This window comes from Semicossyphus pulcher, unplaced genomic scaffold (genome assembly GCF_022749685.1).
Source record: "Semicossyphus pulcher isolate SPU_LCO1_2020_fin unplaced genomic scaffold, fSemPul1.0.p SCAF_2, whole genome shotgun sequence".
Lineage (NCBI taxonomy): Eukaryota > Metazoa > Chordata > Actinopteri > Labriformes > Labridae > Semicossyphus > Semicossyphus pulcher.
In genome coordinates this window covers 16,276,214-16,303,885 of record NW_027211693.1, presented here as the reverse complement: position 1 = coordinate 16,303,885, position 27,672 = coordinate 16,276,214, and the positions used below count along the sequence as shown (strand labels likewise).

The window sequence follows — 27,672 nt, the reverse complement described above, 5'->3', positions numbered from 1 at the left end:
ATGTCCACGTCCCCGCGGTGTCCGAGTCCTACCGGCTGCGATGTGTTACGCGCCCCTGCTTTAGAAAAAAAAACAGAGAAGGAAAACTTCAGAGAAATGGCGGAGGGTGCTACGACTCTCAAAGGCTTGCGAGCCCAAATGGGTAAGAAAAATATTTGCACTTGTGGTTATTTTTGACCCAGTTGTGTCTTACAACATAGTTATCACTTTGTATCGTTTGTTGGCAACTGCCGCCGCTAACCGGGTTAATTGAACGTCGGCCAGCCTGTCTGGCTAGTAACGTTAGCTCGCTGTCCGGTTATCTGCTGACAATGGATGCGGTAAAACCTGCAACTTCTTCCCGCATTAAACGTTTTTAACTGAATCTAAACATTGAGCGGACTGCTACATTGCTATAAAAGCGTAATGAACTGGTTTAACTTACTTAAAGTAAAGTACTTGTAGTCAACGTTCAACTGACTGAAGGTGTAACGTTGTATTTTGTACCCTAAGAGCCGGCTGACATATGACGACTTTAGTTATCTGGCGCCTAGCTCACCTAGCATGGCTTTAGCTTTGCTTTTGCTGCATTTTAATCACCTTTCCATACAAAATGCTGCTCTATGGATGTCGTAGAGTAGATAAGCAAACTATGAATGCTTTGAAAAGGAAGCTAACTAACTGCTTTGTAACTGACATTAGCTTAGACAACGTTGCTCTTCATCACTGGAGGATTATTGTCTGAAGTGATCATCTGCTGTCCCTATCAGGAAGAGTGCAGGAAGCGTTTTCTCTCTTCATGTCTGCTCTGTTAAAGTTGACAGCGCTCTGAGTTGATGCCTACTGTAGAAACCAACAGACAGCCTATTTTCTAGACATTACATTTGAAGTTTGTGGCTCCCTGCTCAAAACTCCTCTTGTATTTATTCAAAGTTTTCCCTCATTTGTCGACTGTTGTGCTTTTTGTTTTGATGACATATGGCATGACCCCCTCCACTCTCCAGGGAGGGTGACTATAACAATGTCTGACCTGAATTTTAGATATTGCTAGACTTTCAGACACTAAGCTTTGTTGGGATAATACGCCTCTATGGTTGCGTTTCTAGTAAGTCTTGATGAAGTGATAAAATAGTTTTTGTTGGAGCAGCACCCCATGTCACAAACCATAAACATTGCATTTTTGTTAATAGCACTATCTATGTTGGCCAACTGCTGCAGCGAAATCTCAATCAATGCCTCTCTCTTTTAGACATGGATGTTTACTGTGTCTGCATCTGTGGGCATGAATGCACAGTTTGTTATGACTTGAGCTGCAGTTGGGCTGACAGTTTTTTAGAGTAAAAGGGAGTTTTCTGCATACCCAGTGTGGGTGTAGGCATGCTTTACTCCTGGCAACAACTGGACCATATTTAGTCCTGATCTTCTTCCTGTTTCCCTTAACTTTTCCATTCAGTATTTTCAATCTGGAATTCAATGTCCACCCCAGTCTGTGGTTTTATGAAAATATCCACAAGCTTAAGCAAGCTGTAAAATGTTTGACTTCTGGCTCTGTGAGGAATAAAAGGATGTCAGTTTGCCTTTGGCCTCCAGTCAAAGCAGAAGACTGACAATAATAAAATCATGTTAGGAATCTAGCTCATGTGCACAATCATTTCCACAAGAATGTGAGCAAGGAGAAAATGTACCCCACTATTATAAATGGAAATCACACCACTGCGAGTCACACTGCAAGGTTATCCTGATCCTGGCTCAGCAATTGCTGCTGCAGAATTAAAAGCATGAGAAGTATTTCTGAGCTGGTTGGATTTAACCGAAGGAGGAAACGGACCAGACTTGATTTCACTGTGTAGGTTCTTGGATCTGACTTTTCTTGGATCTGTCTCCTAGCACATATGGCTGATGCCTGTGTTATTTTATACTTTAAACTAACTGACAGGATGTATTAAAGTCTAAGTGTGCACACAGATACACACACAAAAAATTTGAATAGCAAAACGTGAATTTGTATAGTCTTACTGAGGTATCTCTAACATAATTTTGTTCATGATATAAGGAATCTGTTACAATGTTTAATGATATTTTAATGAATTCCATTTTCTTTCGGGCTTCACAAGGTGTCTGCCATCTTTGCCATGAGATTTGGGATGGTTTCTAGGATACATTCCCATTTAGAGGTAGTTCCTAATCTGTCCAGTTCTTCAGAATCTGTTTCTCCTGTAGATTCTGGCACATTGTCAACAACTACATAAAACTGGTATCTGCATTGTCCATGAGTAGCAATATTTCCTGTGACTTGGTATTGTAACTACAGCATAGACGATAATATGTAAGGGGTACTTTATTTATTTCTCAAATATTGTTGGATACAAATGTTTGGTTCGGCACTCTTTTTCTAACTTTTTGGTTTAGTAAGTCCTATAAACTAAAAAAACGGGTGTGTTTGTAAAGTCTAATTTAAATCTGCCTCTTGGCATGAAATTCATTATTTAACATTTAGGCATGTTGGTATTTAATTAAGGGTGGGACAAAATATCTATACAGCAATATACCATCCTCCTGACTCGTGCAATACAATTATCGATAAGCTGGCGCCAAATATCAATATTTTAATTTACAAATATACAGCACTTTAAACAGATTTCTCTGTGAGTTTGCCTCACCGTGTCACTACTTCATGACTCCTCGCAAATATTGTGATGTATCATTATATAATTGTTTTGCAATATACCAATTAACACTGTATCAAGACATTATTGTTATCGGGGGACCCGTATCGCAGCGTATTGTAAGTTACCCTATGATTCCCACCCCTATATTTAAGTAGCATATTTAATATTTTCAGAATTATTTGTGGTGTCTGCTGTTTTTAGTAAAGAGAGTTGACCAAATAAATTAATTGATTAATGTACTGATTATTTTCACAACTAATGGATTAATCCTTTCCATCCCAAATAGGCTTCATTTACTATCATTAAATAACAAAGGAAAGTAAGCAAAACTTAACATTTAAGAAGCTGGAAACAGTCAAGGATTTTGCTCCTAAATGACTAAAAACATTAAGCAACTATCAAATTGTTTTTTCTATAAATCAATTATACAAAAAGTTAGTCAGAACTGCATCATTAATTGTAATTGGTAATGTGTTTGGATATGATCAGATCCTTTCAAAGTCCATCTCCCCAAGAGACTGGTCCACCTGAAAGAGGAGACTTCCCAGCAAACTGGGATGTGTCATCATTATCCTGCCAGTACTGCAAATAGCCAAGGCTTACCTTTGCATGAACAGGTCTAGAGTAATCCCATGAAAGATCTGGTGTGTTTGTGCGTGCACGTGTGTGCTCGTTTGTAAGCGTGCATCAGCAGTGTTATCTGAGGACCTGAAATCTTGAGCCAGTGATCGGACGCTCTGTGCAGTAGACGACCAAGAATGTTTCTAACAACGGCCAAGTCTCAACATTAATGATTTTAGACAGATAGTTAGGTCAGAGAATTAACCTGTCAGCTTGTGTTTGATTGGAGGTAAAAATCTCTGCATACTCTACTACTCACTTGAGAATAGTAGTCCACCCTTTCATTAAGCCGTTCAGACACTTCCTGTGCAACAAGCTACTTAATTATACCATGCAGTGCAGCAGTGCACAGTAAATGCTGCAGTTTAAAGGAGGGACAGAAAAGAGACCTAACCCGCTCTTTCTTCCCCACTATACCAACATATTCTCTGCCACAAAGACTGTCAACATTGTGTCTAAAGATCTCACTTGTTATTTAGAGATCAGCTTTTGATCAGTGTTAGCATTTAACATTTATGATGTAATGCCGGCTGGCCTGTTTCCTGTTTGGTGTTTTTGTCTGGGCTTCAGAGGCGGGTTATCAGCAGCCCCCCTGGTGGTCTTTACTGCTGCCATAATAACTCAGTAGCCTGAAGGTTAGACCACATGCAATCAATATGTACATGTGCTGTACCCAGAAGGTTTTTCAGTGTTTTTTTTAATTTTATTTTCTTTAACCTAAAACTGCAGGATGATGCGATAATCAGTATTAGAATAGATGTAAAAAATATTTATGTTTTATACATGTCACCAAATTGCTAAACAGATTGATCACAGACTTAAATGCCTCATGTTAACCTACATGATTTACTTTTTTGGATGACCCCATGGTAATTAAGTCGCAGACTGGCTCTTAATCTGTAAAGCTCTGCCAAACACTACCACCTACTTTCCTGACCTGAACACTTGATTATCTAGACCAACAACACTCTGGTGTACTTTCAGTTAAAACTTTTTGTTCCTCTAATCTATTGAAGTGTTCAGCTGATGCAGCATGCTGCAATGATGTATGTTAATGTGTGCAAGTCTCCATAGTGATGGAGTGATGAGAGACAGCTCCTCCGATTGGCTCTTTTCATTTCTATGAGCACACCTGGCTCTCTTGAGGTCTGTTAGGACAACAGGATCTTTCCTCCTCTCTCTCAGAAAGGCTTTTTAAACTGGATGCAGCAGATAATTTAATGCAGAAGTAGTCTTACACCTAAAGAAAGAGTCTGCCTGGTTTACAGCTGTTACCTCCCCAGCCCCTTTGCTTTCATGTCTGCTTTTACTTCCCTCTGAAGAATGCAGTTTGCTAACATTATTACAACAAGTCTAGTGCTTGAAGGCTAAAATCTGCCGAGTCATTACAGAAGCTAGTACTATGATGCTGTTTTACCTCAATATTTTGGTTGTTTTCAGTGTTTTATGCAAGTTAACACTGTCGAGCAACTCCTTCATAGATTTGATCTTAAATCACTGATTATGGGTTCCCGCATCAGCATCATTTTTTATTCAAGGTGTTACTGCTGATATATATACTGCTTATTTTCTAGCACATATTTGAAGTAAATGTTGACAATTGTGAGTAATCACACAAAGCTTTACAGCTCACTTCTCTTTATTTAGCTGTGAATCATCTCATTTCAGAGTCCATGTCTTGCCTGATACGGACATAAGCATGGTTGAGAAGCACTTCATCCATCCCGAGCTGCTGTGTGCATCACTTAGCAACAGTCACTGTGTTACACAGAGTGTGTGACGTTTTATTTTTTTGCCTTAATATGAAGTTAAAGAGAAACAGGGAAGGTTGTGAGATATGATTTGACACAAAGATGACGGGCTACATTAAAAGTCAGGACTTTTCACTTTCATGATCTGCACACTTTGTCACAGTGGCATCGAGATTTGATAGCCTAGCAGCTTTTTGCATATTTATTTCTGGAGATTTAATAGTGTTTTTACGTTGGGTGTGATTCATTCATAGTCTAGAATAAGTTTGCTTTTTCTGCTGAACGTAGATCTGCTCATTTAGCCCGAGGTCGCTCTTAGCCCCTGTCTGTTTTTCCTACCTGTTCTCTTGAGAAAAGAAGAATGTCTGTGTTAGGAGGTTAATAGACATTTCATATGTCTCCCTAAATACATGCAAATCTATAATGACTGCTATACCTAGTGTCACACTTTCAGCATGCACCGTGGTATGCTAAAGAAATACATCACAATCAGTTTATTACTGTCGGCTTATGTTACTTAGATTTTTAGTTTTTAGTTTCTCCAACATATCAAAAATAATGCGGGCAAATCAGTCATTTTTTCATTTACCAACCTTTTAGTCAACACACCAGAGGGGTTTTGGAAGAAGGCCTTGAGTGCAAAATTGAAGTGACCTGTTTATTTCAACTGGGCATTAGCTGCAGACTTTGACCCTCAAAAGCTTCTTTGACCAGAGAGCAATGATGCTGCTGCAGAAAACTGATAATCAGTGCATGAATAACTGCCACTTACCCCGCCAGCTCTCTGTCTCCTGTCAAGCTCTCACGATATCTGGTTTACAAACTACTGCTGGACTAATGCTACCTGCCTTTAAATGTGTATCCTGGTGTACTGTTATGTTTCTTATTCCTTCTTAATAATCTTCCGTTGGTTCAAGTGTGAAAAAAGAAGAATGAAAAGCACATTTGAATGTCATCTGTGTCAATTCATGTAAGGAAGCTCTGGTGTCTCTCTACTTTAGAAGAGTTAGGTAGTAGAGTCATTTCCATACACATAAAACATGCACGCCATGCTTTACTCAAAAACCACCAGTGCCTGTGGTGCACACAACATGAGTGTTTTTCATACACAAAGGCAACAACGTTAAAGGTGTTGCTTACTTGGATGATGTCCAATAACCACTATCATGTGATCATCCCAGTTAACCGTGGCTGCTTTTGTTGAAGACAACGGTCCTTATCTTACCTTAGAGCCAACCAAAAAACTCTTATAGCTGCCTTCCCAGTGAGTGTTTGATGTGAAATAGCAGTACTTTGGTTAGCACTTTGGTTAGCACTTTGGTTAGCAGCATTATGACTTTTCCAATTAAGGGTGGGAGATATGACTATAAATTTGTCTGCCATCAAGCAACTTCAAATCAAGAATGTGAAGCTGCTTTGTGAGACATTGCACTAGAGCTTCTGCATTACTTAAGACTTAACATAGCAAAAAGTTCAAAAGTTAAGCTCTAGTTGCATGTTGAGCCAACAACAGCTCTTGCAAGTTAAGACATGGTCACAGTTTTTTGCTCTCAAGTAGGACCAGAATATTATAGGCAAAGTTATCCTCTGCTTTCAGAGCACACGTGATCCCGACTCTGCTCATATTGTCAAAAGCATATACCAAGCCAAAGGAAACAAGACATTTCTTATCTTTTTTGATTTTGCCCATCTAAAAGATGAGGAAGAAACTGCATTATCATAATACATTTGGTGAAGTTTGAGTTGGCATTTTTGTGAAACATCAAATAGACCAGTTTTTCATGTTCACAAATATGCCAATCTTTAAATTTCCACATGAAGGTATTTCATTAGTGATGTTTTCAATGTATGTAATCCCATTGATCCAGGCTGGTGTTTTTGCTCATCTTGTGCAATTACTATGATTTGCTTACTTGTGGCTAATGCTCTCTAAAAGAATACTAAATTATTTAGACCGATGGTTGTTAGATACAGTCAAGGCATTGAGTAGGTAAAATGCAGTGTGAATAGACCATCTGAATGGCTGCTGACCCTACACAATATGAGGAAAATCTATCTATCTAAATATTCTGCTGACGATATGTTGTACAATAAATAAACATTGGGCACAAGGTATGCTTTTTAGATTTAACTTTTAAATTCATGTGTCTTTATCCTGTTCTGCATTACACAGCACCTGTTTTTGACCTGAATTAAAAACAATTCAAATGATCAGAATGTCACTATTTAGAAACATCAAAGACAAATTCATCTCAGGGTAGCTGAGAACCGGCTGGGGCTTCAACTAATGGCCAAAGTGTGTAAATGCATAGGCCATATGTCCAGAGCTGCAATTGATAGGTCAAATGTTTGCATGCTGAGTGTAACGTGCATTTCAAGAAATCTTTTGCTCAGTGTGACTGTGCTTCTTCATAACACGATGACAATGAAAACAGCCCTGAGGGTGTATTGATTGTCAGCAGCTTACTTGTAATACTACAAAACAATAGTTGGTGATGTACATGTGATTTATACTTACCATCAAGTGGCTTGAACTTAAAGCAGACTGATCTTTTTAAAGAGACAGGAGTATATGTTGTAGGCTAGATGTGCTGACAGTAACAGTAAATAGTTTAAGTAAAATCTTTTATAGAAAAATGTCAATTAGTATTGTTGGTTGTGGCAACAGTAGAGTTTCATCATTGCAGTCAATGGGAGACATTTAGGAAACAGAAGCATTCGTCAATAGTGTGAGTATCACATGACTATCGTTTTGTGACTTTGTCAGCAGTTCTTTAATGCTGAATACACACCAACAGAGGGGAAAAGAGAAAGCAGATACTGATACTAGTGCTCATAAAGCTTAATCATGTCCTCACTGTTTCCTTCCTTCCTGCCTCTGTATCTCCTAATCATGATTTTCCTGTAATAGTTTGGGCTGAAGAAAATGATATTGACTCTGGGGTGGTCTTGGTGGGAATGTTGACGTATTTATGACCTTAATAGCATGTCTGCAGTTTGCTGCAAGTGCAGGATAACTTATGCTGACATTCTGTTTTTTTTTAAAGATGGATAAACCAGTGCAAAAGATGGATGTTTGAGTGGAAATGTATTATTTTTATATGTTTTAGGAAGTAGTCTTTTTGTGTAAAAATATAATGTTTTACACCACAGAGAAGATTGGCTGTATACCAGAACGCTCACAAGGGTTGATTCCAGGCATTTTTCTTATAGCAGCAATCGCTCTGAGGTCCAAGCTTGTCACAGAAAGCAGTGTAGGGCTGGCTGCAGGGTCGACCATGAGCGGGGGGTTATGTCAGATGGCTGAATAGCTGGATTGTTCCGCAGCTTCAAATCCGTTGGATCTCTCTAGAAGTAAAATTCCTGCTGAGAGCAAACAAAGCACAGAGAAAAATGGCTGCTTTAGACTGGTTGGAGTACCCAAAGCAAATCTGTTTCCTCAGTATTATTTGATATACCTGCTTTGTCAGACCTGGCATGATGCAGCTTTACTTACTGTGTGTAACATGGGTGTTTTCCTACACACAGCTGCAGCTGCACAGGCACAAGGCGAGGAGCGGCGCAGCCTTGCAGGGAACAGTCCGGGACCTACATCTAACGCACCAGCAAAACCTCAGGGGTGTAGGCCAGGTAAATGACACCACACCTTGACACAGAAGCAGATTGGTTCTCACAGGTACTGCCCTGTCACCGCTCTATTGTCTTCTATAATCTGAACCATTAGATGCAACACAATCTACTTCCACCACCCTCAGTGCTTAATGCAGGTAAACCTTAGTCATCCTGCTTTACTGTAACAGGTGACAAAACTCATTGATGACAGTCACATGCATACATCTGCCTGACTTTGTTACAGTATGGCACATTGTAATCCCCCTTTTTGTTCTCTGAATATGTATGTTGCCGCACATGTTTGCATTTTAGACACATATATACGTGTATGTGTTTGCAGTCCTTGACGGTGCCGCACTTAAAATAGACGACCGACTGCGAGTGGCAAAAGAGAGGCGAGAAGAAGCAGACAAACAACACGGTAAGAGGATCATGCTAGAGTCTGTGTGAATTTTATACAAAGCCAGCTCGAACATCAACAACTATTTACCTTATTTATTTAACTATTTTGTGAAATTTACCCTGTTGAACCCAAGGCCTTATAAAGATATTTTCCTTACTGTTTTAATAAGATCTTAATAAAGGCATTATTACCTGTTCATATGAAAAGGAAAACAACATACTAATAAGTGGCTTTTCTTTCTCTACACACTAACTGTGCATTCATACACATGATGTATGTGCTGTCAGCTTTGCGAGAGTCTCAGATCATGGAGCGGGAGCGCAAGGCCAAGCTACAAGTGGAGCGTCAGGTGGAGGAGCGTCAGAAAAAGGTCGAAGAGCAGAGAAAAAAGGAGGAGCAGAAGCGATTGGCAGTGGAGGAGAAGAGGAAGCAGAAACAGGAAGAGGAAAAGGTAGGCTCACTGCAGTTCGTGTGGAGGCACAGAGAGAGAGCTTGCTGTTGCACAGTCGACTAAAATATGTAGATTTACATATTGACACGGGTTTATTTTGCAATGTTTCCTTTTATGTATGTTTTTTAGGAGAGGAAGGGCAGTGTAAAAGGGATAACAGAACGGTTATAAATACATTGTCGAGTGGTTATTGCATCATCATTACTTCATCATGTTCTCTCTACATCTTGATTATGGACGAATGTTGCTCTGCTCTTAACTACTTGCATTTTTCCATTCGTCTGCCCGTTATTCTGCAGGAGCACTACGAGGCAGTGATGCGCCGCACATTGGAGCGTAGTCAGCGAGTGGAGCAGAGGCAGAAAAGATGGTCTTGGGGAGGACTGTCCACAGACTCAGACGGACGAACAGGTAGAAGCCTGAAAATTTACACCTTTCCTCTCTGCTCCTCCGTTCAATTTGACTTTCATTATGCGCCTGCCATGGTGCATCAAAGAGACAACAAGGATATTCTGATAGCTCCTGAAGGAGTTCACGTAGATGATTATTGTAACTGTAATCTGTCACAGTCTCGCAACACTACATGCATGAGGTATCACTTGACTTCTCTGTGCAAACACACCCACTGTTTGAACCTCAATGAAGCACAATATTCTGCAGAAATCTTCAGGATGTTTCTTACTTTGAAACTCATGTTATTAATTTTGCATCATTGTCCCGGTACCAACAGATGACTCTCGGTTTTAATCTACCACTTGAATTGTAGCCACTCAGTGTATTTCATGCTTTAGGCACTGGCTGGAAAGTGCCTCAGCATCCTGTATTTTATGGCTCCTCTCTGAGAGCTGTCTTTTCCCACAGGAGACTCTGATGCCAGCGCCTCATCTCCCGTAACAATAGTTATCTCTCCTGCCTCACCAGAAAAGCCACCAAGGAGTCGACAAGGTTTTGTTTGTTGATAATTTGCTCACCATTGTAGCAGCACAGCATGGATTGGCACTGGCACTCCCGATAGCTTGGTTACCTACTATCCCTCCCGCCAACTACCGCCCCTCACCCTACCAACCCCTAACTGCTATTCTTCACTAACAGATTGTTGTATGGGTCCTGTTTTGTGAATGTGTCTTTTACTGGGTGAATAGCTGCAAGTAAAGCTTCAGGGTTTTCACTCGCTCATACTGTCAAGCACTTCCAGGTCACTTGGGCGAATTCGCATGGAAGCCCATCACAAAAAGCAGGACTAATATCACCTGTGGATTCTATGGCACAGATCCAGTATTGATGCTCTCCTCTTTGGAGTGGTCAAAAATAAGCATCTGTTGTTTACTAACCACCATGCCTGGCTCTAAAACCACAACAGCTTCATTATGGATTGTTAAAAATGCACATATTCATGTTGAACATGATATTTACCACCAAATTCATACTGTATATCATGTGTTTTTGTAAACGTGCACTGCATTACTTGCACATTAGATCAATAGGTTAATGGGGATATCAGTTGATGTATAGATTTTATGCATTTTTATTCAAGGTGTATGAATGAAGAACATATTAACCATTAATTATTAGGTGTATTAGGATCTGGCAGAACCCTCTACTCCTTTGTGTGCACCCAATTGCCCTTCCCCTTTGGCAAACCTCTAGTGTAAATCCCGCCTCCCTTGTCTGTCTTTCCTCCTCCCTTTATAGTGGACAAACGCTCCACATCCACCATGAACCTGAAACAGCCGTCTGAGGCTGCAATCAACAGACGCCTTTCCTCCTCCTCTGCCACCCTCATCAAATCTCCCGACAAAAGTAAGTCCCCCCCCCCCCCCCCCCTCCCTTTCTCCCCCCTCCTCTTTGCTCCCTCTCCCACCCTCCCACCCTGCATTCCTGCGTTGTGTTAACCAACGTAATATTTACAAAAAACTAATAAATGTTTTTAACTGATGATTACTGTGCTGAGATCTAACAGGTGACGAACTTTATTATTTTGAACAAGCCCACGTTCTCCTCCAGCTCTTATGTCTGAAATGGACTCTTCTGCTCTCCAGGGTTTTACACACAGACTCCCTGAAGCACAGACAGACCGGTAAAAGATGCTTGAGCTATCTGTCTCTGGTTCCAGATAATGATAAATTAGCATGGGCTCCTAAATCTGCTGCATCTGTTCACTATGCACTTCGATGAAGTACTGAATCCACCTTTCAGAATCAAAGATGTACTTAAGATGAGATGTACTTATAGTGGTATGTAAGTCTGTCACAATATTCCCTGACACTATTTTGATTTACTAGAAGTGTGTTTGATTTCTGCAGGAAAAACAATCATCACCATCAGTGATTCATGTCTCCACAGCTTCTATGGGCTGCCAGTGCCATTTCTTCCCTGTGATATTGCTGATTCAACTGGTTTAATATTTATGTTTTTCTTCTCTCAGGCCTATGACAATATTCTAAGACGTCTTTGAGACTTTGTGCCATTCACAAGAGAGTGCTTTGTAAATTCACCACTGGGCGTTTCATCATTGTCTCTCAGGTATTAAGCAGAGGAGTTCGTCTTGTAACCGGTTGCCTAGCAATGGCAACGCTGCTCAGGCCAGTAAGGAAGACGGCAAAAAGCTTCAGGTGGAACAGACAGGTGCAAAAGATCCCCTCTCCATCCCACAATGTGCTTTCATAACAAAGATGGTGTACAGTTCAAGGTTTGCCAAACCAATACAGATTATTGATTAAGGATAAAGTCAGTTCACAGCTATGACAACCACAAAGCAACCTGACTTAAACAGTTACAACTATTATTACTTTAAGAGGCCCTCTTTTGTGGTATTAATGTTGTCATAGACTGAATTAGAAGGCATCCTGAAGTATGATCAGATGGAGCAGTTACAACCCTCCTCTGTGTTCTTAAGAACCGTCTTTTAACCTTGGATGTCAGCTGCTGTCTGCTGTAGCCTGGTGACTCACAGAAAGGCCAAATGAAGTGCACATGACTTGTAAACTGTATCTGGGGGATTCCTTGTTGACTCCTTCCCGGTGCCTGCTTGGCTATAACTCCACTTTCATGTCCGTAGGCCGTTCCATGAAGAAGAGAAGTTCCTCGCTCACACGAGTAAGTGTGGGGCGAGCACAGACCCCTGCCAAGCCTGATAAGGGGACGACGGATGATCAAGGTGGCTAGCATGAACAATCAGGAATAATCTTTCTCGTCATGCCGCTATCTGCATCTCAGGCCTGAATAACAAGCATGTTGCTATCATGTTAACAGCTTGCTCGTTCTGGATTTACGTGTTGTTTTTTTTAAACCACGACTGTCGGCTACTAATAGGGTTTGGTGGTAACATTCTCGTTTGGCTCAATTCATTGTCATACAGCCAAATATGGTCTTTTAAACAGGCCAGCTCTTCTTTCTATTTATTTCTCCATCCTGTCTATGTTCCCCCTCAATGAAGTCTTGCTCACTAACCACTGAATTACCCCTAGGCAGCTCCTAAGCTTCTCTACACTGTCTTTTGTCTGTCACTAAATGGGAACACTGTTCATCTCCTCTATGCCTTAACCTTTCTGCTGTCTTTGCCCACCGTATCTTGTGCTGTGTCATGTTTTTCACTGACAACTGATGTTGTTTTAACCTTCTTTATTTTTTGTTACTAAGGAATGGTTTTGCTGTGTGCCATGTCTGCACTAACACAGTGTATTGTTTTGTTGTCACAAAGTGTTAATTGTTTTCTTCCTCCCAGATGACGTCCTAGCTGGATTTAAGTCGCTGGGCTTGTGCTTCAGTGTGGTGTATGCCAGTGACATCCCACCAAAGCACTCCCAGAGCCCAGAAATCACTGCTGTCTGTGTTTTGCCATTAACCACCAGTGCTTTTGTTTGTCCTATAGCCATTGTCAGCCTCTCCGTGCAGATGATGAGTTGTAAAAATGTTCCTTTTTTGTGTATATGTTTGCTCTATGTTGTTAGCCTAGTCAATATAACAACACTGTCATTCATACTGACTTGGTACTTATCATCTCCAACAAGAACATAACAAATTATTTAACCCTAAAACTCCCACAGACCATTCTTTTCCTAAATATAACCTAAATCCTAATAACCTAGATTTTTAATACCTGTGTGCCAAGTAGCGGGCGGCGCTGCAGTGCTGCAAGGGCTAGCACTCAACAGCTAACAAAAAACAAGTCTGTCTAAAACAGATGTCTTCTCAGTAAGGGGCTCCTAAGGGAAGTGTGACTCTACACTCTTCCTATGAATAGCAAGCAATTAGGGACAAAAATCAACCCATCAACATTTAAATCCTTCATCTGGTGATATATTTTACCTGGTTGTTAATGTAGCAACAACAGTCTTAATGGGGAATTTTTACATTTCATGGAGGCAGGAGTTCTTTGTTCCTGCTGTGAAATCAAGGCCCATCATAGTGCGGTCATAATTTGTGGACGTGTTCAGAACTGACTAACGTGAATAGCAACCTTATTTCAATCAAATTTGGCATCCTCTATTTAAAGACCCCCTCCAGTGATAATCCAGTGTTGAACCTTGTAAACATCTCCATGTGGTGTTTCTCATGTGCTACAAGACATATCAGGGACAACATCAGCAGTCATCTCCATGGCTGGGCCTGTCTGCTTTTAAACTGCAGCGTACCAAGGACAGGCTGAACAACACGTTTTCAGATTGGCACGTCTGAGACGTCACAAACCTAAGGAGCCAATCCCGTTAATGGACAGGGTGACGCTATGTATATCGTTATGTGCAACCTATGGCAACCACTTCCGCGATGCGCGAGCCAGCTGTAACCATCATCGTAATTTTTGCGAACACACTACTGACTACTAACGTTAACATTACTACTACTAATTACTACACTTCAAGCTAGCTAAGTTTCAACAAGTTGCCTCTAAATGATGGCAGAGACATGTTTTGTTTTCGGCGGTAATTTTACAAAAGGAGAAACGTAGTACATAGTGGGCGGGGACTATGCAGATCAAGGAATTTTTAATGAGGGAGAAGGAGGAGATGCCTTGGGAGGATTTTTACAAGGTAATTAGATATATTTTTTATGTCTTAACATGACTGGAGCTGGTCTTTAAATCATGGAACTTTGCACAGCAGAAGCTAAAGAAGTCCTGCCTGGTCACAGTCACTTTACCTATGCCTTTAAGTCTTTAAAACTTTCCCACACTGCACAGTATTGGCTCTACTTGACTCTACTCACTTGGAACTGGTGCTGTACTCCACTTAGTTTTCCAATGCAGACACTACCTGCTCACTTTAGGTGGGGTTCTTAGATGAACGTCATCATAACACTGCATGGAACGGCCGTGTGTTGCGCGCTGTAAAATAGATACATATGTTTAGGCACGTATTAAAATGTGCGTGTTGTGTGCGTTCAGATCTTTCAGTCTTGGTAGATTTGCTGCCACTGCAGACCACTCAACCAAACTACAGGGCAGGGAGAGAGGAGTGTTACAAGAGTCATGATTCTGTAGAAGTCTGCAGTGTTTAACTTTTACCTTTAGTAACGCCTCAGCTTGCTTGGAACCTTGGCTGAAATGACACTAAAAAAGTACCAGGTACTACCCACAACATTTGACATTTGAAACCCAGAACAGTTCCAGTAGAGTCGAGTCGAGCTTTACCACGCAGTGGAAATTAGGCTTTTGGTTTCTTTCACTTCTCATCTTCCTACCCAATAGTATTCCTCTGTTGTCTTCAAAGTTCACTAATGCTTTCTTTTACCCATCAGCACACCTCCCTCTGCCTCAAGGGACCATTGATTTGACCTCATTGTCTATTTTGATCACTGTTTTAACTGATCTTCAGTTACCAGACAATCACTCTTTGGTGTGTCTCAGCAGGCTTCCATGGCTTCCTTCCCTTACTGTCTTTCACTGACTATCCTCATGTTATTGACTATCTCTAAAAGTTAACGGGATAAAGACAGTTGATAAGGAGCCCATGTAAGAGTATTGGGACGTAACCTGGCTGTTAATGTTGATTCTCTCCTGTTGGTTAAATCACATGGTGACCTTTCTATACTTCATTGATCCTCATCCCCCATTCTCACCCACTCCTTCCTTCTTGGCCTTTTTGTTCTCCTCTGTTTTCGGGTGGGTTTTTCGGCCGTGTAGCTCGCAGGCCACCGGCCGGCACTGTGGACGGAGGGGTCCTTAGTCGCCTGCTCACCCCCACCCAGGCCTCACTAGCTAGGAGCAAGAGCGCCGCCGCCCTGTCAGCTGAAGGAACAGATGCTCCAGGTAACCTCCGCTTAGGAGACCCTGACAGACAGGAGGGATGGCTAGACACAGACCGGTCCTCCCTACTTACCTTCATTTATCAGTAGAAAATCTGCCCCGCATAACTTTACTAGATCTGAGCTCATCCTAGTGCCCTGCTGCAGACTAATGCAACAATCCTTTCCAAGTAAATGGTGGCGTCTTCATAGTGACAGAATTACAGAAGTGGCCGCACAGCCCCAGATTAAAAGCTAGGATTGTACCAATCAGCTGTTTATGTGATGTCTATTCAGTCATTATTTGCAGCAAAGTACGCTCATGTGAGCGAGCATAGTTACTCAGTAAATATTTACACACACACACACACACACACACACACACACAGGTCCAGCTCACATGCACTCTCAGAACTGAAACAATTGGTTGTTGTGTGCTGAGCCCAGCTGAGCGAGGCTGACTTGGCCAGGAGCACTTCTCTGCATTTGAGGAGCCTCTGAGTCCATGCTGGGAGATTTACTCTAAGCTGCTTACCTGTTGGTTCTTGTTGCGTCAGAATCAGACGGTTGTGCTATTACATGTGTTCAGGTAGTGTGACCGGAGTGCAGGGGACTCCTGTATACAGCGTTGGAAAAAGAAATAACTGGCATTTCTAAAGAATATATGGACTTGAAGTCACACTAAGCGAAAAGTGTTTGACCTTATTCTGGCACTAAATTTCAGGCTTTTCAGACATTTTGTAGTAAATATTGCCTCAAGCTATGTAGGTGCGGTTTTTGTCTCACTGGAGGAATTACATGCTTTTTTTTAATATCGCTCTTTGTGTGTTCTGTAGGAAGAGAAATATAGTGCAGCAGAGAATGGCTGGGGACATGCATAGTGGTGGACTCAGCATAGACAGCCATTATGAATGTTTTTCCTCACGCTGATGGAATCTGCATTTTTTCTTGTTGACTATAAAGACCATACTGTAAAGCACTGACTCGCTCCAAAGCTGCGACTGTATTCCCTGTGTTGGTATTAGGTTTTGGTGTTTATTGACCAGCCATTACAAAGCCATTAGCAGCTATAGATCTTCTGCTAAGTATAGCCCCAGTGGTAACATGACACATCTGCATTAGCAGCAGCAGTAGCTCATGGCTGGGTACATTTCATAGTCATCATGGCGGATCAGAACAAGTTTGTTGAGGCCATGCTGTGGCAGGGAGAGTTCTTCAGGTCTTGGGATTACCCTGGCTAATCCCTCAATCTGACACGGCAAGCTCATAGCCATTGGACAGCAGTGTTTACTCTCTTTACTAACTACAGGCTACGCTCAATGCCAAGGACAGAGCTTTTCACCCATTGACATTCTGAGTTTACAGTCACCAGCATTATTTTAAATCAGTTTGTTCGGTTAACATAAAATTGAGATTATTCTGCGTGTTGCACAAAGCATTGCCTTACAATTTCTAGAGAGTTCTTTGTCCTTAAACCACTGCAAATGTTGCGTTCAATGTCTGATCGGAACCTTGAGAGTAACAGTATGATGCCAAATAGGATTCAAAGACTGCAAAATACCCCTCATTCATCATTTCTGTAACTGAACACAACATACAACAACTTGCATTGTGTGTTTATTGTACTAATAGACCTGTGTGATATGTGTGTGTAGTGTCAGTGTGTGTTGTACTGTGTTGGTGGTAGGTTTTGTTTAGTGTGTGCTGTTGCCGTGTTGTGCTGTGGTGCTTGGTGTTCAGGTGTTGTCCTGTTGGGTTCAGGGGCTCTGGTGCCTGTCGAGTGTGCAGGTTTTTTTGTGGGATTGTTGCTCTTTGCTTCTCGTATCTCCAGTTATCTTCAGCCCAGTCAAAGCTTCAAAAATCAAGCCGCTCCCTGCCTAAAGTGCTACATCTAACAGAAGGCTTTTTTTGTGCTCTTGTTCCCTTATAAATCACTCTCCTGCATTACTTTCAACCATCATCTGTCCTCCATTCATCTCTCTCTTTCCATCCTACTTCCCCTCTCTCTCTTTCTCTCCGCTCTCTTTATTCTTTCTCCTTTTGCTGCTTTGCTGCCCAACTTGGCCGCTTATCACGTCTCGCATTGGTTGTGCTCCCCTGGCCCTCCCGATGACTGTGTCCTTTACCAGAGTGTCACCTGTGTCCTCGCTCAGCCTCTGCCAGTCCCCTGCACCCACCTCGTGGACCCGTGCGCAGCCGCAGCATCGACCGGCAGAAGAGCGGCATGACCACCTCTGTGTCTGCGGACGGCGCGCTAGACCCTTCAATGGTGAGAGCACCTCTTTTTGTTTACGGTACTAACGCTACTGGCCTACAAAACAGAGAGCTGTTGGAAATGCATTTTTTCATCCTCATTGGATATGCCTATCTAATATGGCAATGTGCTTATAGATACTCGATAACGTTGCATTTAGTGGGATCAGTCTCTTGTACTTTTGCATAATTGCGTGAGTGAGTTATCTACACAAAACAGTGTTGAATGGACAACCCTGCTGTGTTAGATGTATATCAACAATGATATCTCAATTTTAATAATTCTTTGATGATACAAGGATGTGGTTAGAAAGGTAATGTTTTATTGTCTTGCAGAGCAGTCCATTTGAATTGATGGAGTAAGCTTGGTGCAAGGCTTCAGATGGTTTCTCTGATTTACCCCAAACTACAGATTAATAATAAATGCAATTCAGCTAATACATGTGTAGGACTGTGAGAAATATAAGGTGTTTTGTTGCCGACAGAAGCTCCATACTGTAAACATTACTTTTGAAATAAATCTGAATTCAGCTTAGAGGTGATTATACAGTACAAAGTAAATGCTGGAAAATAACACATTACTGTGTTTGTAAAACCATGTTATGCTTTTTAATTAACCAGCAATATTCTGCTTTGACTAAAAACTGTAAAAATGGACAGAGTATAATAATTGTTTAGTTGTTGGCATTTACAGTTGAGGACGTTCAGGTGTCTTGCTTTTCTTTCCCACATTTTGATACCATCAGAGAAATATGTGCTTGCCACTAAAGACTCGAGTTTATATGCATGTATCCTGCTAAATTTGCCTGACAAAGTACCTCTGCAGGATGCTAACCATAGGGAAATGTTCTCCTCCAGCTGTTCTTTGACCTTTGGCGATCGCTCATAATATCAACTTGTTCATACATTTCTCCAATGTTATCCTACTTGTTGCTTCATATACGAGATGTCTCGGATAGTGTCGCTTGCTCTTTCTAAAAAACCTACCCTGCTCTTCCTCTGTGGCTGTGAAGGGCCTCATTGTCGTAGCTTGAGACAAAGGGATTCACAGTAGCCTTATTAGGGAAAGATCAGGCCATGCAAAGCAAACCACACCCTGAGCCTGGGGCCAGATGTTAAAAGCTTTTGGCTGTCCTCAACATTTCATTGTCTTCGCTCCTCCACGTGCGCAGATTGGTGTGGAGATAATTGATATTGCGTGACACCTGAGTTAAATATAGTCTTTCAAGTCAGATGATCTAGGTTGTCTTCCTAAAGTGGGGATATTTAAACAAATAACTAAAAGGTAAATTAGGGTTGTTAAGGGTCGTCAGAGTTAAGTCCAGCTGTCACTGCTGCGTGTGTTTTTAAGGAACCCTTTTGAACCTGTCTTTCTTAAAAAACACTGCCTGTATACAGTTTTCTGTATACGATATTGATATAAACAGAATATTAATACGTTTTTCCTGCTTTTGTTTTTCATCCCTCTACTAAAATGGATGTCAGGTTGTGTGACCAAAAGCTTTACAGATTAAGAGCAGCGCAGTTTCTAACATAGATATACAAAATGCATATATATCATTTGTGTTTACTTGGCATTCAGAGCGAAAGGCCTGAGGTGGGATACGTTTGCGCCTGGCTGAGTGTCACATGGCTGACCTTGCTGTGCCCCTGTATCATCAGGTTTACAGTGACAAACAAAGCACATGAGCATTAAAAATAGATTAATTAGAACCTGACCCACAGCCTCCTTCACACCAGCATTGTGTCACTGTTTGATTGTATCAGAATATATCTTTATCTAAAAGGAGAATTCTCAGTTTTGTTAAAGATATGAGGATTTATTTTCACATTTAACCTTGAGCCGTGACAAAGGGCTACAAAAGCCCCCTAATTCACAAACTAAAAGAACAGGCTCAGACCAACAGGTTGTACTGGGAAATGATTGTTTGTTGACTGTTTTTTGTTGTCAAACAACTTAACGGATTAACAGCCACCAATAGTTTGAGTAACATTAATATTTTGTAAGGGTCTTTCTAGTGATTACTTCTCTATTCAGTGATGGTCATGAGTTACTTTTTCACTTCTGTCTGGCCTCTGTGAAACTACAGAAAGACAAGCAGTTATCATCGCCTGGAAGGCAACGTCCCCCCTCCCCATCCAATACCCTTGGGCGCAACCGTTCACCATCCCCAGCCCCCAATCCAGCCCCAAAGAGGACCCCTTCTCCATCAGCATCCAAGTAAGACTAAAAGCCTTCTTCAGTACAGATTAAGTTACATTTCATCAAGTTTGGATACATTTTAATTGAGATTTTTTTACTTCTTCCTCTAGGCAAAATTCCAAGACACGCCCACCCTCACCTGGTGCAATGAAACAACGCCCCCCATCCCCCCAGCCTACGTCGGCTAAACCTCCACCTATCCAGAAACCAGCTCTCACTCCGACAGGACCCCCCACCCTGCGAAAGAGGGACTCCAAGTCCAAGGATCTGTGTCCTGTTCCCGGTGTAGCTCTGCAGTCCCCTGACTCCAGCAAGACCAAAGAGAAAGATGGTGAGCAGCTCTCAGTGATAAGAATGCAGCTCACTGTATGTTTTACTTTACCTCATGAGAATATATGTAACACTATAGAAGGCCTTTTTGGCAGACTTAGCTGCCCCAGTCAGCTGATTTATTTTAATCATGGAGCGCCAATATTTGCCAACTGATAGTTCTACTGGAAACCAGGATGTTTGCACTGATGGATGGAGACATGCTGCTGAACTCCCGCTCTCGCTATCTGTGTTATCAGCCACGCTTACAGCAGCACCTTGACTTTAAGTAGAAAACCTCTGTGATCGTGCCGCTTCAAGGATAGTCACTTTGATTTGGAGATAGCAGAGTATTATCATCTGCTTAAATAGATAGACCATGTAAACAACTGTGTGTGTGTGTGTGTTGTGTGCTGCAAACTGACGTGGCAGCAGCTCAGTTTGCAATAAATCTCAGTGGAGCAGGAGACCTATTTAGTTCCAGCTGGAGTCACATCCTGTCACAGAATTTGGTTTGTTGTTGCTGCTGCCACCTCCTGGAGAGAGACATGCTCTGCAAGATAGAATAGCTTAATAATAATGTTACACTATATGCAACAGGGACAAAACTATTTTTTCTATTCAATTCAGTATGCTTTACTGGCACAGATGTCCGTTGCAAAATATTGCCAAAACACTATAGATATATATTCATATAGAGAGAAATATATTTAACAATGCAAAAAAAAAAAAAGCTAATAAATGCACTATTATATCTTGACACTTCTCCAAGTAGATGTTGCATTTGACTGTGGTCAGAGAGTTAATAAAACATTTTATTGTACATTCATTATTTCTGAAGAACTTCATTTTAACAACCTCTTCATACATTATGTAATAAGTCAATTAAAACATGCTTTAGAAGGAACAGTTCAGGTATGTTCATTTACGGCGAGTTTCTTAAAAGGTAAAATTTGCTGTAATTTGATCCCATAATATGTTATGGGTGTATATGAACACGTAACGTAAAATGCAGAATATAGGTCGCACCAAAATATAAGACGCAGTCTGCTATTTGGGGTTTTCTATAGCTATTTAGTAGTAGTAGTATTAGTAGTAGTAGTAGTAGTTATTTCAACACTATTTCAATTTATTTTCATTTAAAACGCATTCAAAACACACATATTATAGCCTATCATCTGTTTTCGCAGCAATCCTGCTAGCTACCGATGCAATAGTTGAGCTCAGCCTACGGTAACATAAGGTTGGCGGCTGCACCGGTGATCATGACAGCACATGTCCGTGACGAAGCTTAAGCTAGATTATAGCGCCATCGTCAAGGTAAAATACCGTAACACAATAAATTACCTCTCTGCATTTCATACTGGTATATTGGTTGCACAGGTATATAGGAGGCAGCCCACTTTTTAGATGAAAAATAGCATATTAAAAGTGAGTCTTATACACCAAATATAACAAATTGTACGTTAAATAATCTTCTGGAAAACCAAATTAAGAAGCTTGCACATGCACGTGATGATCATGTGAAATTATCAGTCCACTCTTGTCTTTCTCTACCTCTACTAACCTCTACCACTACTCTGGCTTTCTTGTCATCACTCATCCTTCAATCGTCACTTATTATAAAGGCCAAGATGCTCTGGCCTCAGGTCTGTACTGTACTGTAACATAAAATGCTAAACGTATTTTCTGTATTTGTATTTCTATCTGACTCTAAAGCCTCGTCGGGCACCAACACGGCTGCTGAGGCGGCTAAGATCCTGGCGGAGAACCGCAGACTGATGCGAGAGCAGAAGGAGAAAGAGGAGCAGCTCAGGATACAGAGGGAGGAAGAGGAGAAGTAAGGCTATTGGACAGCAATGCACCATCAACACACAACAACATGGTTACAAAAGATATATAGATAAGAATAATGACCAAAAATGTGTTGCTGTTATTTATTTGCTTCTAAGCTAAATATTGCTATATGTGTAATTAAGGAATTACCTGTATTTATTGGTCTGTACACTGTTTCTTCACCATCCCAGGCTGAGAAAGGAAGAAGAGGCTCGTCTGGCAGAGGAGGCTCGACTGAAACGCCTGGTGGAGGAGGAGAAGCTCGCAGAGGAGAGGAAAATAAAAGAAGAGGAAGAGGCTCGCCTGGCAGAGGAGGACCGGGTGAGACTTGCAGAAGAGGAGGCAGTGAAACAGGCCGAGCTGCAGAAGGAACGCGAAGAGGCTGAGGCCAAGGCACTGGAGGAGGCGGAGAGAGTCCGTCAGGAGAGAGACCGCATCATGCAGCAGAACCAGCAAGAACGAATGGAGAGGAAGAAGGTACGGATTGACGGATGAAGGAGAGAATCTGCTCTTTATTGGGGCTTTGCTTTATCACAAGGAATAAGATCAGATAGGGTTTGTAAGGAACTTAAGGTTTTGTTCTTTCCAGTTTTGACATATTGAAACTGACTTTTGCTGCCCACATCACTATTGTTTACATTTTCTGTGAGTTATTCTCCGTGGTCGATATTTTTTTCTGTAGATTCCAAAGAAACAAGTAACAAAAAGTGCTCTTTTTTCCATTTCAGAGGATTGAAGAGATAATGAAGAGGACAAGGAAAGGGGACCAAGGGGACTTGAAGGTGAGCTCACATTCATTCAGCCCATGAGTCATTAATCAGCTACACTGTGTATGCTAACATGTTTGTGTCTCCCTCATAGAGAGATGCAGAAGATGACGATAAAAGCACAGAGGATGGAGATGAGGGAATGGACCAGTTGACCTCTGAGACCCTGTGTAAGTGTCCTCCTCCTCTAGCTTTCACACTGATGACAGGTTCAGGGCATCAAAGCGTTTGCTGCTTTATGCATCACTGCATCAGTTTGAGTTTGGTAATTTCCACTGAACGTGTGTCTCCTCCATTTGTGTTTGTTTGCATATGCTTTAAATAAACACTATGTGAATTGAGTGAACTCTCATTGTGACTCATCCAGTTCTGTTTCCTGTTGGTATCGTAGGCCAGTCGGATGACCTCACCATGGAGGCTGATGCAGATGAGTGCGGCCTGTCCTCTGGTGAGCTGGTGCAGCAACGAGAGGAGCCTCTGGGCAGTGTGAACGGAAAACCAGAGACAGACGATAAGGAGAATAACAATGGCATGAGCACGGATGAGACTCAGGCTGTAAGGTAAGATAATAAAACCCACACAGACACAGCTCAGAGTTGTGCTGTAGTTGTTATCTGCTGTGCTTTGGTAGCACAGAAGACGTTTAACACTAAGAATTATAAATGGCACCTGGAGGATTTGTGAAGATCAAAGGAGAAATATTCTGATCCATGTGAAAACGCCCACAGCTTTTGGTTTATAAGTAAAATCCAACACAACAGCTGCTGCAATATGACTTTCAGGTACTCTCGCATAGCCGGACCAATCTCCATACTGTGCTGTACCAGCACTGGAGAAAAGTTTGGCTTGATTCCGTGACATCAGTTTAGTTCTAGTTCGTCTATTTCTTTAAACTAATCATACTCTTTTTTTAGCTGTCAAGCTGCCAAGCCAAGGATGTAGAGATGGTGCTTTGCAAAACAGTATTGGGAGGGAACTTATTTGGTGCAACATTTGTATTATGGGAGGCGAGCCCTGGAAGTTTCACTGCTACATCCCTGCGTTGGAAAACGTCACATAAAGAAAAAGGACTGTGTATGTCACAAGGAGAGAAGAAGTTAGGTCGGCCGGATTTTCAAGTTGCTGGTTTGGAGGTTGTTTATTCACATAGCAAAGGATTTCCTTCTTCGTTAGTAGAGATTTTGCTCTGGGTGAGTGCAACAGACTGGTCAGGAAAGTATTGAGAGATCCATTGCAGGCTTTTACCCGACATATGTAGAATAAAACCAAAACGAATTATCAGACTGGATTTCATTCTGTCATGCACGCACGTCTCCATCTCTGACTCTGTGTTAAGCTGTGTTTTTTTCCAAGAAATCTGTGAAATTAATTTTCTAATACTCCTCTATTCTTCTATTCCCCCCTCTTCTTTCCAGTCCTGCCCCCAAAGGTCGCCTCGTCGAGGGCTCTGAGTTCTTGAATGAGCAGGACTCTGCCAAGGTGGTCTCGGGGCTCAACGGTAAAGCCAACCAGTGGAGCTTTGAGGAGCTCATTGATCTCAACGTCCACTCCCGGACTCGACCCCTCATCGAGGCGGAGGACTGTAACCAGGTCTTGATCAACTGTGACGGGAGCTCAGACGGGCCCAGGGTAGCCTTCGAGGACAAGGGAACCCCGGTCAACACCCTGCATTCCTCTAATCAACCCTTAGAAGCCATGTCAGGTGAGTCGCGCTGCACTTTTTGACTTATCTTATGAAAGATGGACGTTAACTCTTTTCTCTCATGTCTCTGTAGAGATTTGATGCTGCAGCCGGCGCTGAGAAATCTCTTACTGTTGCACTCGTGAAGTTCCTGTCTAGCTGAGCTCCTTTAAAAAACATCCTCTACCAGTTCCAGACGGCTTCCTCCTCTTTCTCCTCCTCCTCCTCCTCCGGAGGGAGGAGCACAAGGTGAAGCAGAAATACCACCCCAAGTGCTCCATTTGCACCCTGAATGATGAGGAAACAAATATATTAAAATTATATGTATAAAAACATTATGCTTCAGGGAAATTCCATATATTACTTCAACGTGCTCGCTCCGTGTCTCTTTCCTCCCTTTTGTGTTTAGTTCTTTTCCATATTGTTTTTCTATGTCGTGTCCAATTTTGATGATGTTTTTTAAGAGTTTTGTCTTTGTGAGGGTGCATTGTTGTAATTTATTAATTTTGGCTTCCTTGTTATCGTAATTGTTATCATATGTTTAGTCTCTTGTATGAAAATATTCCATGACACGTGTACATTAGGCTGTGTGAATTGAATATAATGTTAATATGGTGAGTTAAAGGAAGGAGCATTTATACATTGTGTTCTGTCAGGGGTTTGATCTCATCTAAATCTACTTGACTGGCTGCTTTTTGCAGCATCCAGCAAAATGGCCTTACAATTATATCCCAACGTCTAATTTCTAAGTGTGAATCACTTGTGCTAAAGCTCTAACACGCACAGCTGAGCCGTCTGCTGTAATGTGCTCACCTGTGGAGATGGATTCCGTATTTATACTTCTTCACTTCCCAGGCCTCTCTTTTCCCGTACCGAGCACTCGCCTCGTCTCCCTGCCTCTCGTATGGTGTGTTTCCGTCTTTGGCCACTAGAGGGCTTCAGAAGCACAACTCCAGCTGTTACATTTGAGGTTGACAAATGTTGAGATTCATGACAACACTGTAGTGTACTTTCCATGTTCAGAGACGTATCAGCGGTTTGTTGATCACGGTTCATTTAGTTTTTGTTGTTTTTTACATGTACATAGAATTAATGTTTACTAACATCATTGAAATTTACATCAGATTCTGAGTTACAGTCAGTTTAAGTCTAATCTTAAGTGATAACAGTCGGATCACACAGCTATTTGAAGAAACTTAAATATAACAAGCTAACCTAATACACATGTGAAGTCCAATAGGTCGCTTCTTCTGGGCTTCTTCAGGCGGCATGTGTTTGTTACCGAACTAAAGTTGAATGTTCAGCTGTTCAGTCACAAGTTCACCTTAGCTAAAACTAAAAATCAGGTGTTCCATTATCTTCATCCAAGCACAACTTTCCAGTCACCCTTCTGTCGGCGAGGCTCCTTCATTGATCACATTTATCTCCCACTGACCTCCCCCAGACACACAAGCTGCTACATCTGACAAAATTACATTTCAACTATTTTTTATAAGATAAAAAATTTGGCTTTTTGTTGATATAAGAAAATACATTTCTACGTATATTTAAGTGTTATTGTTTTGTGTATATAATCAGTATTAGGCAAACAAAGCCATGTTTAGGACGGATGGGCGGCAGGATGTGGGTAACTGAAGTCTGTGTATGTAACTGTGCTATGAGTTAGGTTTCTGTTTGACTCGTGCCCTGTGGCAGCCTGGAATAAGACAATTTATAAAAACCCCTCTTCCAAAAAAAGTCCTACTAAACAAGGGGCCAAGTGGGGACCTACTTTATGTTTCTTTTTAATGTAACTTTGAAAGCTCTGGGCCTCCCATGCCCACACTCTAAATCTTAAAATTGCCCCACAGAGACGTGAAATTTTGGTCGAGTGTTTGCAGCCCAAAGCAACATGATGCGAGTCATGGCTGTGCCTCTTTGTGATGCTTCTATTGTGTTTTATATTCTGTCATAAATGTTGTTGGATAGTTTATAATAGGCATATCAGCTCAGGTCACAACTTTTCTACTTTGTAGAATGAGCCAGGGCACATCCACCAAAACACAAAAAGACTCTTATTATTATAACTCACGTAATGCCTCTTGTGGACATTACATTCCCTATGCTTGAGCTGTTCGAGCATGAGGTTTGGGGACCTTGATTTCTTTGCCTTGTTCCCTGCTGGCTTTCAGACTCTAACTGAAATCTCCGTGTACATAAAGACTTAGGGGCTTTAGATCTTAGCTTTGATTAATAAGCTCAAAGAATGTAACCTCAGACTCCAGAAACCGTCCTTCTTTGTTTACCACGTCTCTAGGAGCTGGCCGCTTTTAGCTTTCATGCATTATTCATCTAGAAAACACAAGACTCGTTGCACTGTCACAGATTACTTGCTATATTTAAAGAGTGCTTACCAAGGAGTAGCTTTACTGTACAGACTCTTAGGAGAGTGGTGTGGTATTCTGGAGGTTTTTCCCAGGTGTTTTAGAAGTCTCATTCATCACCCTTCCCACTCCGCTCTCCGGTCATTAGTAGTACCTGTTTGGGGAGGCTGTTGTAGCTGCTGCTTTATCCGATACTGTATCTATTCCAGGTCCTGCTGCATCTGTGAGGGCTTCAGCACAGAGCTGACTGTCCTCATGTTGTCTTTAACAATAGGATAGAACGGTGCCTTAGATTGAGATTTAGTATTTTTATTGTATGACAGTTAACTGAAAAAGCTTGTCCTTACCTCGGCCTCGACAATCAGTCTGCCCAACCCTGGGCGACTTTGTGAATATGAATATTTCTCTGGAAGATTTACTAAACCTAACAACGCCCTGTCCGCTAATAAGATTTGTACTGTAAATATATCTAAAGTGTACTGAGATGATACAAACTGTTAAAACAATAAAGTCTTGCTAAAATACTCCGTGTTTGATTTCATGTTTGGAAAT

General features: G+C 41.5%; 1 protein-coding gene across 2 annotated transcripts; it reads left to right on the top strand.

The window, feature by feature from the left end:
- map7d3 (MAP7 domain containing 3) lies at positions 1 to 27,644 on the top strand. Of its 2 annotated transcripts, XM_069670516.1 has the most exons (19): positions 1 to 142; positions 8,549 to 8,650; positions 8,973 to 9,053; positions 9,323 to 9,486; positions 9,786 to 9,897; positions 10,348 to 10,431; positions 11,179 to 11,286; positions 12,010 to 12,111; positions 12,545 to 12,643; positions 17,862 to 17,977; positions 20,052 to 20,182; positions 20,275 to 20,495; positions 22,193 to 22,313; positions 22,501 to 22,786; positions 23,038 to 23,091; positions 23,171 to 23,246; positions 23,468 to 23,636; positions 24,492 to 24,778; positions 24,852 to 27,644. In XM_069670516.1, exons 1-19 carry the CDS (start codon positions 1 to 3, stop codon positions 24,857 to 24,859), a joined length of 2,463 nt encoding a protein of 820 aa, XP_069526617.1. In that variant the 3' UTR covers positions 24,860 to 27,644. The 2 variants fall into 2 exon arrangements, with proteins under 2 accessions (XP_069526617.1, XP_069526618.1); XM_069670517.1 differs by lacking the exon at positions 10,348 to 10,431 and having other exon boundaries at positions 73 to 142.
- The last annotated feature ends 28 nt before the right edge of the window (positions 27,645 to 27,672 follow it).